The sequence below is a fragment of the Brienomyrus brachyistius genome, chromosome 20 (assembly GCF_023856365.1).
Source record: "Brienomyrus brachyistius isolate T26 chromosome 20, BBRACH_0.4, whole genome shotgun sequence".
Classification (NCBI taxonomy): domain Eukaryota; kingdom Metazoa; phylum Chordata; class Actinopteri; order Osteoglossiformes; family Mormyridae; genus Brienomyrus; species Brienomyrus brachyistius.
Genome location: NC_064552.1, coordinates 3,199,594 through 3,216,962, shown reverse-complemented (window position 1 = coordinate 3,216,962; position 17,369 = coordinate 3,199,594). Strand labels below are relative to the sequence as shown.

At 49.6% G+C, this 17,369-nt stretch overlaps 4 protein-coding genes across 6 annotated transcripts; 2 read left to right on the top strand and 2 right to left on the bottom strand.

Annotated features, from left to right (window-relative positions):
- Positions 1 to 33: 33 nt before the first annotated feature.
- On the bottom strand, positions 34 to 4,142 carry si:dkey-21c1.4 (uncharacterized protein C17orf80 homolog). Its single transcript, XM_048988285.1, has 5 exons — positions 3,689 to 4,142; positions 2,113 to 3,216; positions 1,681 to 1,791; positions 1,482 to 1,598; positions 34 to 1,085 (listed from the first exon to the last, which is right to left on the bottom strand). The coding sequence occupies exons 1-5, from the start codon at positions 3,696 to 3,698 to the stop codon at positions 1,057 to 1,059; spliced, it is 1,371 nt and encodes a 456-aa protein (XP_048844242.1). The 5' UTR covers positions 3,699 to 4,142; the 3' UTR covers positions 34 to 1,056.
- A 73-nt stretch (positions 4,143 to 4,215) lies between these two features.
- On the top strand, positions 4,216 to 8,127 carry si:dkey-21c1.1 (uncharacterized protein LOC100150256 homolog). Its single transcript, XM_048988286.1, has 3 exons — positions 4,216 to 5,050; positions 5,640 to 5,754; positions 6,302 to 8,127. Exons 1-3 carry the CDS (start codon positions 5,034 to 5,036, stop codon positions 6,563 to 6,565), a joined length of 396 nt encoding a protein of 131 aa, XP_048844243.1. The 5' UTR covers positions 4,216 to 5,033; the 3' UTR covers positions 6,566 to 8,127.
- A 519-nt stretch (positions 8,128 to 8,646) lies between these two features.
- On the bottom strand, positions 8,647 to 15,707 carry tepsin (TEPSIN adaptor related protein complex 4 accessory protein). Of its 3 annotated transcripts, XM_048988281.1 has the most exons (14): positions 15,634 to 15,707; positions 15,405 to 15,480; positions 14,919 to 14,991; positions 14,615 to 14,706; positions 14,413 to 14,506; positions 13,926 to 13,993; positions 13,595 to 13,676; positions 13,329 to 13,400; positions 12,844 to 13,029; positions 11,492 to 11,675; positions 11,293 to 11,406; positions 11,111 to 11,189; positions 10,423 to 10,557; positions 8,647 to 10,182 (listed from the first exon to the last, which is right to left on the bottom strand). In XM_048988281.1, exons 2-14 carry the CDS (start codon positions 15,441 to 15,443, stop codon positions 9,652 to 9,654), a joined length of 1,749 nt encoding a protein of 582 aa, XP_048844238.1. In that variant the 5' UTR covers positions 15,444 to 15,480; positions 15,634 to 15,707; the 3' UTR covers positions 8,647 to 9,651. The 3 variants fall into 3 exon arrangements, with proteins under 3 accessions (XP_048844238.1, XP_048844239.1, XP_048844237.1); XM_048988282.1 differs by lacking the exon at positions 15,634 to 15,707 and having other exon boundaries at positions 11,492 to 11,672; positions 15,405 to 15,577; XM_048988280.1 differs by lacking the exon at positions 15,634 to 15,707 and having other exon boundaries at positions 15,405 to 15,575.
- A 135-nt stretch (positions 15,708 to 15,842) lies between these two features.
- ndufaf8 (NADH:ubiquinone oxidoreductase complex assembly factor 8) lies at positions 15,843 to 17,155 on the top strand. Its single transcript, XM_048988287.1, has 3 exons — positions 15,843 to 15,975; positions 16,097 to 16,207; positions 16,843 to 17,155. Exons 1-3 carry the CDS (start codon positions 15,895 to 15,897, stop codon positions 16,861 to 16,863), a joined length of 213 nt encoding a protein of 70 aa, XP_048844244.1. The 5' UTR covers positions 15,843 to 15,894; the 3' UTR covers positions 16,864 to 17,155.
- The last annotated feature ends 214 nt before the right edge of the window (positions 17,156 to 17,369 follow it).

Sequence of the window (17,369 nt, the reverse complement as noted above, 5' to 3'; positions counted from 1 at the left end):
ATACAAAAAAAACACAGTACTGTAGTCTTCTTAAAGAAATTCTTTAATGGGCAGACAGTGACACCTGCTGGAAATTGCAGGTAAAACGTGACGAGTTTAACGCTGGTGTTCCGGTATTGGAAGGACCATGTACTTTTAAGTAGGATACACTGCATTCTGTCCACGAGCCCTACGCCAATGCGCGAAAGGCAATTACTAATGTAGAAATACAAAGATGAATAGAGACGTGAAGGCAATCTCTCTACATATCTATGGTGACCTTTTGTTACTCCACATCAAATCAAAGTGAGACCAGAGTGAGTCACCACCACCCCACTTTGGAAATGTCCTTATTTTAACGACCCCACCCTTGCTGGCAGGGGCCAATCAGATTTAGCAGACAGTAAGTGATGCTTCATACGGGGTCTGGTCACATGACCTATTCATTTAAATCCTCACAAACAAGTAAAGTAAAATGATTTCATGGACACTTGTACCATCATATCGGATACGGGAGGCACTTCATCACTGGCCGTGTTGTTTCATCGGTTCACAGTCATCCTTTTCTCTCTGAGGTAGTTAAGGAGGCACTATGAGGGGGTCTCTGCTGCTCTGCCATACCATTAGCTTTGCACACAGCAGTGCATGAAAATCAACAAGCAAAAGACACTTCGGCCAGCAGTGGAAAAGAAAAACAAACCTCCGTCATTCGACAGTGACTTTGTCAGCCATGGTCTCAAATGCAAAGGATTTATAAAAAGTCTGTAATTGCTTCAATCTATCTAAATACTAAAATATACAGTCCATTTCATATTTCAATCCCCACCCACAGACTGATAACATATGTCTGACTGTACTTCCTCATGAGTGAATATGAGGGAGACTTACTGACAGACTGTAGACAGCACTGGCTAATAACTGGACCAGTTAGGACAGTCGAATAAGAATGAGAACCATGGCAGTAACAGAAGCTGAGATTCCTGTTCTAAGCGAATGTCTCCTGGGTCAGAGGTCAGCCACTTCCTGGGTCAGAGGTCAGCCACTTCCTGGGTCAGAGGTCAACCGCTTCCTGGTGCTTCAGTGATATTTTCTCCAACGCTCCTCCTCTTGCAACGAAAAGGGAGAAAGTTCTACATTAGTAAGTCTAGGTATAATTAGAAAATATAAAGATACATTTACAGTAATTTTAGGCAGAAGCTTCTGATGCGTAACGGAACCTGATTTCAGTCGAGCTGGACTTCAGATCCAAACTTGTATGTAAACAAGTGAAAATGTGGCAGAATTTTAAAACGGACATAAACTGAGCAGGTGATATTAGGTGCAGTTTGGGGGTCTTATTCTGGCAGGAAGAGGAAGCCTCTTTATGGGGCCACTCAGGGTTTGGGCTGGACTACGGTCCAGCAATCAGGGCTGAACAATTCTGAAGGAGCAGGGAGCCCCGAAGGATTTACTGTAACGTGATTAACACAACGAATGGGGCTAGGAGGCAGCAGTGTTCTCACTGAGGCGGGGGTAACTCCACACGTAGCTCAGGACACAGTAGGAGGTCAGCAGCATGGCCACCCCGCTAACCCCGCCCCTTCGGATGTCGATGTACCGGCTGTAATACCACCTCCAACCTGTGGGGGGCGAGATGCTACATTAGTATGTCACAGTGATGGACGGATGAACAAGCAGAACACAGTCAAAGCAGAAGCTCACCTCTCTGCAGAGAAGCCACACCAGCCCTGGGGGTCGGCAGAGGTCGTGACATCAGCCACGAAGGCAGTTCTGCAAGCCGCACATCCACAAAGGCTCGCTCCGTCAGACACCCTAGGCACAGAGTCAGGCTTTCAGAAGGGTGCTATCCATCAGCCCTTTAGCACAGCACGAACTACATCAAAAGTGAGACGCTGTTTTTAGATGGTCATCCGGGGCAAAGGCCGATGGAGAACGAGAGATCAAATAACATTAAATAACAGGTCTGAAAGCATTTTTTGGGTTTCGGCATAAGACCAGGCCTTCATTGTAGAACATGAAGTAGATGAACCGTGAAGCCAAGAGCCAGAGGGCCCAGTCATGTAGCCTAGAAGCAAAGGAGCACTCCCTGCGAGTCCAATCCTACACATGCACCATTCGTCCGGCCCACTTTACCTTGAATCTCTGCCGCTATTGGCTGGATCTGAGGTGAATGTTTCTGCACATGCTCAGTGTGGCACGGCCTTCGGGGAAGCATGGAGAAGCTAATACCGCGGTAGGCCAGAGCCAGCTCGGGCATCCACTCCAGGCCTGCAGGACGGCTCCACCTCTCTCCCGGGCCCCACTGGGGGCCTGATGGAGCTTTGGAGGGGTTCAGAGGCGAGGTGTGTGTGCACACTGGGAGCGATGAGACCGTGGGTGTGGGGTCTTTACATGCATTATCAGCAGCAGGCAGAGGCTTATGGAGAAGGGCAGTCTCTGTAGGCAAGGCTGAAGAATCCAGAGGTTTAAGTCCAAAGATAGCAGGTTTGACCTTGAAGGCCCCTTCGCCAGGATCGGCTGTCACAAGATGGGTCCAGGGCATTGTGGCTCTGGGGCCTTCAGCATCACCCCCCACACAGACGAGTGACCCGCTTGGGCCTTCAGGGGTCCCAGCATGGGGTTCTGTCTGTGAGGCTCCGGGTTTCCTGTCTGCTTCCACGACACTCTGTCTTGACGAACTCGGTGGGGAATCTTCAGCCACAGTCTGTTTCGCCTTGTTCTTCACATCTCTCTCTTTCCGCTTGGCTTTCGTTTCCCTGCCCCTCGGGTCATCGCCGGCTTTGCCCGATACGTCATTCCCCCTGTGTGTGGAGCGCAGCAGATTTCTGCTGTCACCAGGCGGATTTCTCTGGGCAGGACTGACTGCTTCCATTCCCCCCTTTCCATGCTTCGAGTCCATCACCCTCGGGCTGCCATTAGACACGCTGGACTTCTTGGAGTTCTTTGGCCAAGCTTTTTTGTCTGTCCTTACCACTGGCGACTCAGCCTTTGGGCAGAGACGGGTGTCTCTGGGCAGGTTTGAGTCAGGGGGCCTCTCCGGTGCGGCCGTCACAGTCTGCCCCGTGACAGCAGTGTGTTTGAGAAGAGCACCACCGTGAGATGAAGACGAGGTTGGGCAGCTGTCCGGCTCCTTGGCGATGGGAGCCATTTTGCAGTGAGGGAGGTGAGTTTTCAGCCTTTTGAACGGCCTGCCGCAATATGGACACAACTGCCTTTGAGCTGTGGGAGCCTGCTGATCTGCACGGTAAAATCGAGTATAAAAGCGTGAACAGGGTGTCTTTGTTACAGCACGATACAAAGGTAGATTCTGGTATTTTATATAAAATATATTTATATAGAACATATTTTATATTCGATTAATCTAACTTTCAAATACATTTTAAATGCCCGATAAATATAAATTATGATATTTTATAAAAAATGTTTTTTAAAAAAAGTGTTAATTACTGTAAAGAGTACAAAAGTGTAACGGGATTTTAAAGGTTGATTCGAGGTACAGTGGGTGCAGAATATCACAGTCCTGTTTTTAAAAGCCTCTTAAAAAACATCATTAATTAAAATGGCTATTTAAGAATAGCACTTTTAGTGGCAAATAATTTATAGACCAGAGCCTAAATTCAGTACAAGTATTTCGCATATTAATCTCATAAATTACAAACGGGTGTCATATTTTAAGCACTGGAGTAAAACATTAAAATTTGCTACCTACCTGAAGTCATGTCTCAATTCATTAATCAGTCTTCATAAAATTGTTTTTAATTTCATTTGTAAACTTCCGCCACTTAAAAAGAAACTTACTAATGGAAACTTAAGTTGTTCTTTATTGTGCGGAATAACATTATTTAAGAAATATTAGAATGATCAGTCCTGTCTTCATAGCTGTATGTGAAGTTCACTGTTGACAACTTGAATCACATGTTGGTCTGCATGTAACATAGTGCGTAGTAACGGGCTTCTGGAAAAGCACGTCATTCAAAGACCCTGAGGGTGTCCCTGGCAAATGCCTGACTGAATCGCAAAAAGAATCTTTACGTAACACCAGAATAAGTCTCAGATATTTATATGAAAGGCAAATACAGCAGCTGAGTAAGTTTTCTTTCTTTGGCAAAGTGGGTTTGTTTATCACAAGGCAGGCTGCGGGTAACCGTCCTGCCGCCGCCGTGCCCGTGCCCGCAGTCGATTGCAACGTGCCCCCGCACGCCTCCTTCCTGGTTGCGCAGCCGTGACGTCATGTAAACAGCAGCAGCTGTGTGGACAGACGGAGGTCCGGGGCCGATCGGACTTGGGGGGCGCATTGGGGCGTGGAGGAGCCGGCACAAAAAGCGCCGCTTTCGCGCAGATCGGCTGCTTTTTTTAATAGGGGTCCTCCTTCTGCTTAGCCATGGACATCTGCGACCAAGCTTGGGGGATTTATTAAGCCAGGGACGGGGGCGCTTTTTGTTGAGGAGTCCCTTCGTCACATTTACTGCTTCACTTTTTTGTTCTGTTTATGGCGATCAGATACGTTTAAACGCAGATCGGCTCGTATTTAGTTATTTCCCCTCTCTTTTCGCGCTTGGCCGTCCGGACGCGGAGTTTGCTCTGTGTCGCCCGTCGCCGTCCCCTGTCACCTGTTTTCCGGGGGGGTCTTCGGCGTTTTCCGGTGGCGCGGACTTCGGTGGACGCACGAGCCTTAACCCCGCGTGCTGTGAGCCGTTTTTGGTTAATATTCGTTTTGTTGTCATTTTTTAAGCCTGTATTGTGCGGAGAGGGCGAATCTGGGCCTAGCAGAGTGACAGTCTCAAGGAAGCCGACACTCAGACGCCGACCGCCAGCCATCGCCTTGCCTCGCTGACGCCGGAAAAAAAAACCCTTCCGGGGTTGATCTTCATCAGGCCGGACTGTGAGGGCATCTCGGGCCGATCCGTGATGAAGGACGGCGCTGAGCGGCTGTAGATCGATCACGGGACCAGCTTTACCCACCGGGCCGTGACGGAGGTCTGCCGGGGGCGGCAGGGAAGCTCTTCATCTTAGGGCTCGGACGGGCGGCCGGCGTCGGCTGGCCAGCGATTTAGATGTTAACAGAAAACAGGTAAATTCCTCGTTTAGTTCTGCCTCCTCGGCTTCTGTTGGTGGTGGACGTGTGCAGTCGCGGGTGATCGTTTTACTGCCAGGAATCTTTGGGCCCGTGCAGTTATTCACGGCCCTGGGTTTGTATCATTATTTATATGTAATGGCTTATATATGCTGTGTTGCACGCTGATTCGGGTGGTGGCCGTGTATCTTACGGGCATGGTGCCGTGAGGAGGCCCAGCTCCCCTGTCACGCCGGTGTCGAGCTGTATGTATAAATAAAATCGGTCACGCCGTGCCGTGACTCATCCGCGCCTTCATGGAGTCATGGGCCAGGTGGCGGGGCCTAATCGGGACTGTCAGCTGGCTCCCTGTGCCACACCAGGGCGCATAACGGGGGTCCAGTCTGTAATTACTCCCCCCTGGTGGTGCTGTGTATTTTGAGAGCCCTGCTGACAGACTCACAGTGGCGCCTGGCTGCGTCTGGCCCGGTGTGCGCGCGCCCGCGCATGTGTGAGTCCTGCAGGTGCCTATAGATGCCAGGCTGGTATGCAGTGCTTACCTGAGTGCCCCCCTCCCCCATCCTCCATGCTTGTGTACCCATTGCAGGAAACGGCGGCGCAGCTGTGGCAGCGACGACAGCCAGACTCTACCACAGGCAAAGAGGTCAGGGGGGGCTCACCCCCTGTTCCCCGAGCTGGGTCACGATGCCTGGGACTCTGAGGTGAGCTCCTGCCCCCCCCCCCCCAACCACACTCCCTGCTGCATGCTGATAGAATCTTGTCTTTCTGAGAGGTGCATGGGTAATGCAGACCAGCAGGTTCATGCCTTCCCCCTCACTGAGTTTTGAGCGATGGCAGGACAGCTGGGTTGTCCTTGTTTGGAAGGCTTGCCCCTGACATCTCTCTCAGGACAGGGCAGTCGTGTTCCTGTCTTGGCTGGGTCATCAGATCTCCGCATTACAGGACGTAGAGGAATCATTCTTAGCAGTGACACCCCTGCCCAGGGTTGATTAAAATGCAGAAATAATTGTAGTAATTAGTCTTGTTTCATCAACAGCTGGATAGGTAAGGATCTAAATACAAGCGTTTATATTTATTTAAAATTGATGTCCTTGATGCAGTATTTAATCGGATCTGAGTGTAAGAGTATCTGTTCTAGTCTGCCTTGGCTGGTGGAGAGACTTGAGTGTTCATCATGAGGCGTGTTTATTGATGCTGAGGTCTGTCCCCTGTTTCCCCCTGTTCACCCTTGTCTCGCAACGTGTGCAGTCGTGCAGCAGCGACAGCAGCGTGCTCAGCAGTCCGGAGCAGGCCAACGGTGGCACCAGCACCAACGTCGGAGGCACTAACACCCAGTGCCTGACGGACAACAGGGGGAGCCAATCCACCCCTGGGCCCTGCAGCCCGGCCGGCCCGGCCCACCATGCAGAGGAGCCGTCCGTGAGTCTGGGTCCCTACCTCCACATCAATCGCATCCTGCGGGAGGCCCATTTTGCCAGCCTGCAGACCCGTGGCCACCAGGGGGCCTCCTGACGATCCCCCCGCCCGACACACACACCGTGCTGGAGAGGACCCGGCCTGGGCCTGAGTGTACCCGAACCTCACATGACTTCCTGTGCTCAGCCTAACAACTTCCTGTTTTTCAGCTAATTTAGTCTCTACAGCACTTACTGGGTTTGTTTTTTGTTTTGTTCCGCTTTCTTCTCCCATGCGTGAGTGGGGATTGTGCTCTCTGGTGTAGTATCTCAACATGGGTGCTAATTCTAGGAAAAACATTAATGTGACCATCTTTTGCAATAATAACAGATACTGAAATGTGTTTGGGCCGTTTTTTGCATTTGTCAAGCAGGGTGAGAGGTTTGGTGTTGGGTTGGTGAGCTTTTCTGGACAGCCGACCCAAGTTTTGTTTGGTAGCTCTGGTGAGAATGTGTCAGACAGCCAAATGCTGATAGGCCGATGGGAAAGGAGTGGGTGGCCCTGATAAGGAAGGGGTGGGGCCACTTTAAAACTCCACCCACTGGCTCTGCGTGTAATATTTCTCATTTTAGTGACTTCTAGCCAAAGCTGTTTGCCTTTAGCTTAGAGTACTGTATAGTGGTCAGCAGTTAAAAATAATAATAAAAAACACTTCGGATATTAGGGTTCCACATCAGCACATGGAAGAATAAGGTTTTGAGGACTTGGTGTGTGCTTTAAGCATATGCCCTGTGGGGGGCACTCTCGAGTATCTGTGAGTGTGACATGAAGGCAGACCCTGGTGGCTCTTTGCCTCTGTTCCGGTTCCTGTTTAGGGGGGAACATTGCAAGGTGAGCCACGTGGGGCTGTTATATGTTTTCAGCTGGGATTTGCACCATACCCCCCCCCCCCCCCCCCCATACTCATAGCACCTCGGCCGTAATGCTCCAGTAGAGGGCACTGTGGTGCTGACGCTGAAAGCTACCCCAACAATACACCTCTCCCCAGTAGTGGAGTAGCAGAAGGACCCACAGTGCAGTGGGGCAGGCAGGGGTGTCTGTGGGAGGATTGTAAACCTGTCGGCTGACTGGGGCAATGGGGGTTGTCTGCCTGACCACACACACAAGACTTGTAGCACTCATGCTGTTGAATGCCAGTGGCCCATGATTGCACTGAAGTCCAACAGTCCCCCAGTAATAGAAGCCGCCCAAATGGGATTATAAGGGAGGCGTGGCTACTGCAAATTGTACTGTGCAGAACCATTGATGCTAACATTAACTGGATGGGCTGCAACCAGCCAGGCAGGTAAGCATTTGTCCATCCAGCCGATATTCAGATCAGCATGTCTGCCCGCACACCATTGATAGAACCCTTATCCCTTGACCAATCCTATTTCACAAGGTGCTCACACAGGCTCCGCCCCCTCCCCCATCGGCACTCTGTGCTGGCCTTCCCTGTCACTGTGTTCTGTATACTTGTGGGGGGGGGGGTTAATAAATTTGAAAAGCAGCATTTGATTATTATTCATGTTTTGTATTTACAATTGTACATTGCCTTTTGGCCTACATTGAAGTTTAGGATTTTTTTTAAATCCATCTCTTACATTTGAAAATAAAATTTAAATTTTTGGTTTTTAAAATCTCTCCTCATTTGTAACTGGTTGAACCCAAGTCTGTTTGTCTCTCGCCTATTTTTGGCTTCTTTTTAATGTCACAGTGTTTAGCACACATTAGTCCTGATGGTTTGTACATTTAGATCGCGGTATGTTGCAGTGGGGGTGTGTGTGGTAGTCATCCAAGCCACATTCTGCCATGTAAAAACCCTCCTTCTGTATATTGTACTTATGCATTAGCATTCATGATATATTAACTCACCACAGCTCTCTCCTGCCCCCTAGCTGTCTGATGGCAGCACGTTCGTTCATATAACCCAGGGGTGGCCAATCTTATCCAAAAAGGGCCGTTGTGTATGCGGGTTGTCGCTGCAACTCCTTAATCAGATTACTAATCAGAGGACTGACTGGCTGAAGAGTCCTCACACCTGGGTTTGAACAGTGGACCTAAAGGTTACCCCAGAAACCTGCATACATACTGACCCTGTGTGGATGAGACTGGCCACCCCTGATCTAACCCAAAGGCATATAATTTGAGACCAAAACTGTCTTTCCAGATAATTTATTCTAAAAGTGTTTTCTTTACCGAAATCTTTGCAAGCAAAATAGTTTTCTCAACGCCAGCGTCCACAAACTAGGATTTGTTCGTTGACAGGAAATACTGTTAGTTCCTAAATATACAGACAGGAAAGATACACTGTGGAAGACTAAAATGGTTAAAGGGCATATTTCACACCATGTAGCCTGTAACTGTGGAAGGCTTATGGTCGGCAAGACACACGGAGGATAGCATATCGACTGATCCCTTCCGAGCCGTTTGCCTGGTTAACTTGGCTGGCGGCCCTTAGTGGTGAACGTGAGGTAATCAGGGCGGCTGGCTTGAGAGCTGCCCCCCCTCACCTCTGCCTTACTGTGGTCACAAAGCAGGATTTCTTAGCCGGATAACTTGTCGGATTTAAGGTAGCCCGGTCTAAATGTAAGAGAACAAAGAATTTCCATTGAGACCACACTACCTTAAATCCAACGAGCTATAGGAATAAGTAAGAAGTCCTGTTTCGTGGAACATCCACCCCCAAGGTGCGGCTTGCAGGATTATTTCCAAAACCTGCCGGAGTCCAAGCAGAAACACTGATGAAATGTGAGCAGACGACGGCCCCCCAACCCGTCGAGGACACAGAGTAACGACGGGCAAAAAGCAGAAGAGCTCCACCGCTTGGAGTCGCCTTCAAAGAAAGGCAGCTTTTGTGAATTACAATTGTTGCAATAACGCGGTAAAAATAGTAACAGAACAGAAGGATAAGGAGGGTCATACAGTGGACAAGGTGTCTCCAAAGGCGTGATCCACGCAGTGCAGGATTCCGCATGGTGGTTAAGCAGCCGCCCTGCTACCAGCGGCCATGTAGAGCTGTACGAGTTTCCCTGTCTAGCTGCACTTTTCTGTGGTGCAAAAACGCAGCATGATAATAATTAACCCTGATTTGTCATCTTAGTGTTCAGGTACAGTACATTCTGCTTCCATTAACACCAGCAGGAATGTGGGTCTCTCCCCTCCTACGTGTTCAGGAAGGAAAAGGCAGAGAGGTGCTGGGGGCTGAGCTGAGGGTCCTGAGGGGGAGTGGAGCTGCCAGGTTGGTGCTCTGGTGATGGCCGCTCTCCGCTGCCCCTCACCCCTGCCACCGGAGCTGGGGGGCACACATGCTTGCCCCTGGTCACCAGCTCCATGCCGCTGAAGAGAGACGGCCTTCCTGCGGTACCGGCAGCGTGGAGGCCTGCCTGCTCTTCACGGTCCTCAAAGCCAGTGGGCCGCCATAACTCAGGTTCTGACATTTCGCTCAGGGCCTCGTGGCCGGAGCTGTCTGTCTCCGGCCCCCCCCTCCCAGCCGCTGAGGCAGCCTCATTTTGGCCGTCCCCAACCACTGGGTGCGGCGCCCCCACCTGGCTGTCTGAGGCTGTGCCTAGGGAGAACACAAGGGCTCCAGGCAGCTTGGAGGCGCTGTCCAGTGGGGACGGGCCAGTGGCAGTGGGGCAGGATGCAGTGTCTGGTCTGACTCCACCCATCAGAGCCTCAAATTGCCTGAGGAGCTGGGAAACACATACAGATGTAAAATCTACTTCCTAAGGTACTGTTGTTCAGCATCTTAACTTAAGCTCATTACATTTTTTTTACCTTTTCATTGAAAGAAAAGTCTGACATATTCAGCTTTTGTTAAATAAAGTGGGTGGACCAACTAATATAAACACATCCGGTTACTGTTTTGAGGAAAAGTCGCATTTCCTGCAGTCGCATTTCCTGCAGATCGTCCGTATTTTGCTCAGACTTACCTTGGTTGCCTTGGTGCTGACGGCGCCTGGTGGACCCTCACTCAACGGAGCCAGCCACTTGTGCGTGGCACCAAACATGTGGTCCAGGGACAGCAGGTCAGAGGACATTAGGCAGGCGATGGCACACAGCGCCCTCTGGTGGCCAGAGCAGCAAAGCTCAAGTCAACACAACACACGCCAAACAGATGACATAGTGGATTTCAACTCCAGAGCTCAAGGGCTTCCTTCTGCAATTTTTAAAAGCTTATTTTACATAACAATCCAATATCTCTTCACCTAACAAAAGTATTAGCTGAGGGCCATCACCGTGAACGCGTTCCACCGCCGGCCTTCCTGTCACGGTGTCATTTCATTTTGTAACATAAAATTAACAGGTATCCAATAGCTTAAGGTAGAGTATCATTGATTATTTTGTAGAGTACTGATAATCCACTTCTAGATTATTACATTTTTGCTTCACAAACGATGAAAAAACTGCCATGAATGTGATACACAAACACACTTGCAATATATAATTATTACAGATTTTCCTTTGACTAAAACAAATGGAAAAATTAAAATCTAGTTTTAACTTGACGTCACTTGTCACCCCGTCCTTTGACGGCTCCTGGAGCTAATGAATTCTGCAGAGTAAGAGTAGAGCGTGGTCAGCTCTGGGGTCTCGGGGCCTGGCGCTCTGGTACTGTACCATTTGGACCAAGTGGACGGGCTCCTGCAACCTACGGCACAGCAGCTCCAGCACCACCTCGCAGTTCAGTGTGGCGCACCTGGGTCAGGACAGATGCATGATGGGAGAAGGCTTAACCATGACCTGAAACATTAATGGAATGACCAGGCTAACTAAATGACATGCCCCCCCCAGCGACTGACTCCTTGATGAAGTGCTGGGACTCCTCCCTGGACAGGAAGGCCTTGGAGCCTTCGGTCAGGCTATTGATGAGCGCCACCTCCTGGCCACAGTCCCCCGGGTGCATGGCCTCGGCCCTGCGGACACAGAGGGGGTGAAGTGAGAGGCATATGCGCTGGGTGGCGGTCAAACACCGACAGGCTTTGAATTGGACACCCGTACCGCTCTGAGAGGTCCCCGCTCTCCCGGCTGGCCCCTGATTGGCTGTCCGTCCCAGACCTGCCACTGCTGCCCGCCAGCGATGCCCGGCTGGCATTGCCGTTCTCCTGGGAGGAGTCGCGGGAGCTGTGGCCACTGTCGGTGTCCTCCCAGCCCCCTCCTGCCAGGCCAGGACACCTCGGAGCTGCTGCGAGGGGGGGGGGGAATGTCAACAAGGTAACTGCACACGTTGGCATGACAACCGTACACAAGCTAACTGTACATACATGAGAAATATGCGTTACCTTACCAGCGATTTTAGGAGGTTTCTTTTTGGGGGGTGGGTAGATCAGAGGGATCATGCATGCGCCCACCTTATCATTAGCCAGTGCTTTGTTTTGAATCGGTGAGTGACAGGGAAGGCGTCCAATCGGCTTTCATCTGGGGCCCCTATGTACATCCCAGCGTCTTACCAAGCAAGTCTGTTAAACTTACCCTGTGTGTCTCTCAACACACATGTAAGGTAAAACCATGTACCCACCATGTACCTCTGAGTATTCAGAACATCTTTTATTCATTATTATGCACTTACTATTACTTAAGGTAAGATCATCTGTTGAATTAATAAAGATGAATGTGGTGCCGAAACTTGAGCCCAGACACCCGTGTCTGTATGTGGCGAGTGTTTAATAGAGGTGTTTTGTTCTTATGGGGGGAGGGGGGCACATCTACAAACCGTGATGCTCCCACGTGAACCTTCGGCCCCCGCATGACACCCGCAGCTGGGTCTGCTGCGATGCCATTACAGCAAAATCCCCTTATACTGGACTCGCTTATAACGAATATCGTCTATGACGGACGAGGTCCGCTGGTCCCGGCCGCGCGCCTTTAAGAACATGCAGCAAAAGCATCGGATATAGCGACTCGCATAATGGAATTTCGCTTATAAACGGACAAACAATTTGGTCCCCGGGTCCTTTGCTGTTTATTTTAGCTGTAGTTTTGTTCGCTATAACGGACATGCAGGCTCCGCCTACAAGGCGCCTGGCACGTGCCGGTGATATTCAGCGCAGATACGTAGTCGGGATTATTAATAGTCATGCATCTGGTCAGCTAAAGTTGGTTTACTACATGTACAATATAATAATCTATAACACAAGTGTGTCTGCTGGGGTGCGGCATAAGTAAATGGTGTCCTGTAGTTGTGTTCTGGTCATACAGCAACTCTGGATATAACGAACTTTGGATATAACGGACTGTTTTGCCAGGTCCCTTGAAGTCCGTTATAACTGGATTTTACAGTAGTACCATTTCTCTGGCAGTATAATGCTTCTGTAGTGTCATGTTATGTCGCGTTATGACCGACCCCCCCCCACCTTTCAGCCCATGGGAGGGCAGGCTGTAGGCGCATGCTGGAATCGCCACCTCCACCGCAACAGAGGGCGCTGCCACCGCCTGGTAGCGGTTGTCACGGAGTCGAATGCCAGGATGCTCAGCGGGGGGGAGCACGGCGCTGGCCACCACCTCGGCTGCCTTCTGGATCTTGTCCAGGAATCCACCACCTAGGAGAAACAGGAAGTGACACCATTACGGGTCACATGACCATGATAGATGACTTCCATGTCCATGCATCTAACATAGAACACCCTTCTACAGGAGTCAGTGACAGGAGAATACCATCACTAGCCAGAAGCCTTGAGTATGGAGGCCCAGCGGACCGTGATTGGACTCATCGCTCTGGTTGGGTTTAAAAGATGAGCAGATGCAGTTTTTATGGCACTGGTTAAAGTGTGTACCAAACAGACCTGGATTGATAGACAGGCACACAGACAGTCAGACAGGCAGGCAGGCAGACATGTACCCGAGGGATGCTTCCCAGGGCTGTACCCAAATCCTTGCATCCCTGATGTAATCGCCGACTCGGAGCCCATGCCTGAGGAGGGGGGTTAGGGACAGAAGTCAGCGTCATCTACACCGTCCACTGTGCGTAAAAGCCGGTTCGCTTCTGTTCTGAATTGCAGTTTTTATATCATGGAAACCCCTGGCAAATCCCCACTGCTGGGACAACCAGCAAGACCAGCTTCACTTCATAGTCTCTATAGAGTGGAGCAGAATGGGCTGACTCACCCATTGGGGGTGTGGCAACTCTCCGCGGAGAGGGAGCAGCCTGCGGGGACACGGTGTCTGCGAAGAGCTGGCTGGCCAGCTCCTGGAGGAGGTGGTGCAGGAGAGACACGGAGGGAGAGAGAGAGAGATTGGGTGAGGAGAGCACCATCCTCTCTCCACAATCACCAGGCAGGCTATTACTGTCCCCGCAATCCCTAACACAGCCCCTGAGAGCATGGAGGACGCCGACACACTGGAGCCACAGACATGCTCCAATATTCCTCAGGAGAACACTGAAGGTCTACAGAGGAGCTTAACATGTCAGAGGAGACACATCCACAGCGGGACTCACCTGTGCAGCAAGTCGCACTCTCTGGTACAGCGCCGTGCCGTGGATTGGGTCTGGGGGCCCACTGTACACTGGGGGAGGCAGACCGATACGTTCAGAAGGTTCTGACCTCTGTACCAAACTAACAGACGTTAGCTAACAGCAAACGTCTGAGCTTCTCCTGGGGAGTACAGGGTTGCCCGAATGGGTGACAGCCCATCTTGGGGCACTCATGCAGCCATGAAAATAATCATACGGTCCATGCAGCTGTTAAAGCGACAAACAGGCGCATGAAATGCAACAATATCCTACCTAACGTCTACAGTCATGATGCATAATGTTTTGTGCTAACAGTTACGAGAGTAGGGTTAAAAAGTCCGGGAATTAATTCAGTAATTCTCATGTTTCCAAAATTCCCCAGTTTACCTTCCCGTTGAATGGAAAGTTCCTTTGCAACCCTACACAACAGCAGCGCAGCATGTGTTATAGTCACCACAAAGTACCATCCCACCTGTCACTTCCTGGATGAAGGTGGCGTTCCGGCGGAGTTCCGTCAGGAAGTGAAGAGACCCAGTACCACAGAGATGCTGGAGGATCTTCAGCACCTGAAACGTTCGAGGCGAGCCAGCCAGAAACCTGTCAAGATCTGGAAACCACTGCCAGGCACAGAGAGCCCCTTTTCCCTGTAAGCCTAAAGCTAAAGTCCCGCTCACCTTGAGCTTCACGTGACAGGATTCTGTCTGCAGCCGCTCCAATAGATACTCCAGCAAGCACTGACAGCAGCCCACGGACTCATGCGAGATCTCTGTCATGCTGGTCAAGACGCATGTCAGCATTTGAGGTCAAATTCAAATACTGCCAGCTCTCTCTCTTTAAATAATCATAACAGCTTTTATTTGGCAGAAAGGTCCATTAAGTGCAGCTACATTAAGAATGTCGCTTTCACACGGGAATATACTAGTATACTATTGGATATATGATGAAGTACTATATTGTACTGATATCTACAAAGGATACTTCCGATTTCTTCGAAGAGATAACCGGGGCAGGGCGTTTCGTCATCTGCCGTGGCCTTCATCAGAGTGGGCACCTATGACATGCATGGCTTAGTCAGGACCGATCGGCTGTCCCGGATCCCTACCCTGGCGTGACCTCGGGGGGGACCCACACCTCCCAAGCAAAGCCTTGAGAAACACTGATATTACGAGCCAAAATGAAGCGTGCAGACTAACGTAGAGCCCAACAACATGCCGCTTCTTATAGTCAATCGGAAAGTTTGAACGGAAAGCATAATCATACGGTCCATCATACGCGGAACGTAGTTAAAATAAGCAAGCAATTATCCGCACGGAGGACTTATTGGGGTGGATCTGTAATCTTGCTTGGCTGGTTATAAGAGCATTAAGGTCAGTAATTAATCAAGGCACCTTTACATGTAAAAACAATCAATGTGGCTTGCACAAAACTAGCATTTTAATTAAAACGAACAGTCACCGAACCTACTTTTTGAAGGAAAGACAGGCGTTCCATAAGGGTTGCCATGATGTTGCACTGTCAGAACCGTCCGATCGCCCATGGCCTGTGGGCAGGACCAACATAAATAACCAGCCAAATAAAGACCAGAACGTCAGCATCCTTCAACTGTGATTGGGTATTCGGAATCGTAATAGTTATGGCGACCTATGGAATAGCGGGACGTTAAACCCGCCTCACTGATTGACGTCCACTTTACCTATCCGAACAGGACATTTTGTTCCGGAAGGCGGGACCTCAAACTCCGGACCAACATCATGGCGACGTACATAGAGGACGGATGGTAGGTAAACAGTTAGCGCTCTCTTCTGCGAGAACCAGGCATCACCCAGTGGTTAAAACAAAAAAAGTTTTTTTTTTCATATACGTATAATTTAAACCCGATAAATTGATATCCAAGCAGACTATTCGTTTCGTTAATCGAAAACGCACAAATCAAAAGCTGAACCGGCATAGCACTATGTCAGGCGCAAACGTATGGACGCGAAGTCGAGAGAGAATGAAACGATTCCCGGAGCTGTTTGCCCAGTGTGGCCCAGAGGTGAGTCGACTTCTGGCTTCTGCCAGTACGAGCTCGGAACATAGCTAGCATTTCAAACGAGACTATCTGAAGCTGTCATAATAAAAGTCCCTAATAGCGTACTAAAACATTTCTGATACAGGCAACAGCTTATGGGAAATGCGTGACTGCAACCACCACAAGTAAAGAGGAGCTGAGAAAGGACCTTTGCATAAGAGAATTTGAGGCGCTGAAAACTTGTATACTGTCTGCGGTAAGCAGTTAGGCTGCCTTTAAGAACAAATGCTGCTGACGAAACTGTGGCTGGGAACCTGATCCCAGACGAGCTGTTCAGTGCAGAGCTGGAGCTGTCGAGCTGTATCTGGGACATAAGGGCATCGGAGGGCACAAGGGTATAAGGGCATCGGAGGGCACAAGGGTATAAGGGCACCGTTGACCTAGTCCGACACTCCAACGAGAGTTGGACCCTGAAAGATTAACTGTTGTGAAATTAACTTCCACCAGATGTTCAGTTTTAGGGTCTGAAATAATTCAGTTTACGTAACGGATTTAGGTAAATAATACGGGTAAACCCTTAGGAAACATAATTTTTAGCTTTCAAAATTTAATCAAATGCTTAGAAAAACTTGTAATGTCTCAGTTAAGACACCCTAGGCCTCAGTTAAGACACCCTAGCCATTTTATTTGGCTCTATATAGAGAATTTCCCTAGAGTATAATGTATCTATTTTTGTACACTTACAGAAGGTTAGGTTACAGTTGAGGCTGCCGTGCAGTAACATCCTGATTTTTGTGTACCTCACTGTACAGTGTACGTACGTCAGTGTTCAGCATCTCACACATTCTTTCCAGACGCAGCACCTTGTTCACACCTGTCATTTTCTGACAGGCTAAGAAGACTGTGAAGTAGCTACCTGCTACAGCCAGTGTCCCCTATTGTAAGAAGAGCGCCTCCCACTGGATGTCGGTGTCATGGCATCGGATCAGCTGCTACTGCTGCACGTGACACACCGACATTCCTGAAAAGGACAGTATAGGGAGTAATCTCAGTTTTCATATGGGGGCGACATTTCTGTACGGGTGTAAAGTGTAAATATAATGTACTGTGTGAGCGTACGATTGTTCCGGTTGTAAAGCGAAAGCAATGCCAAGATGTGCGTTTGAAATGATTGGGCAAATGAAATAAATCGTGTTCTTATTGATTTTCATTTCGGCGCCCATGTTATCAGATGAGGGCGTTACGCTGCCTGTGAGACACGCAGAGTCACCCGGAGAGTCGAAGTGGCACCTGTTTCTCAGGCGAAGCAGCTCAGAAATATATCTGTTGATAGTCACACTCTCATCATACCAGCAACATTACACAATTGTCACCTTTTCACTATAGTTTCAATATCTAGTTATATTTCACATACATGA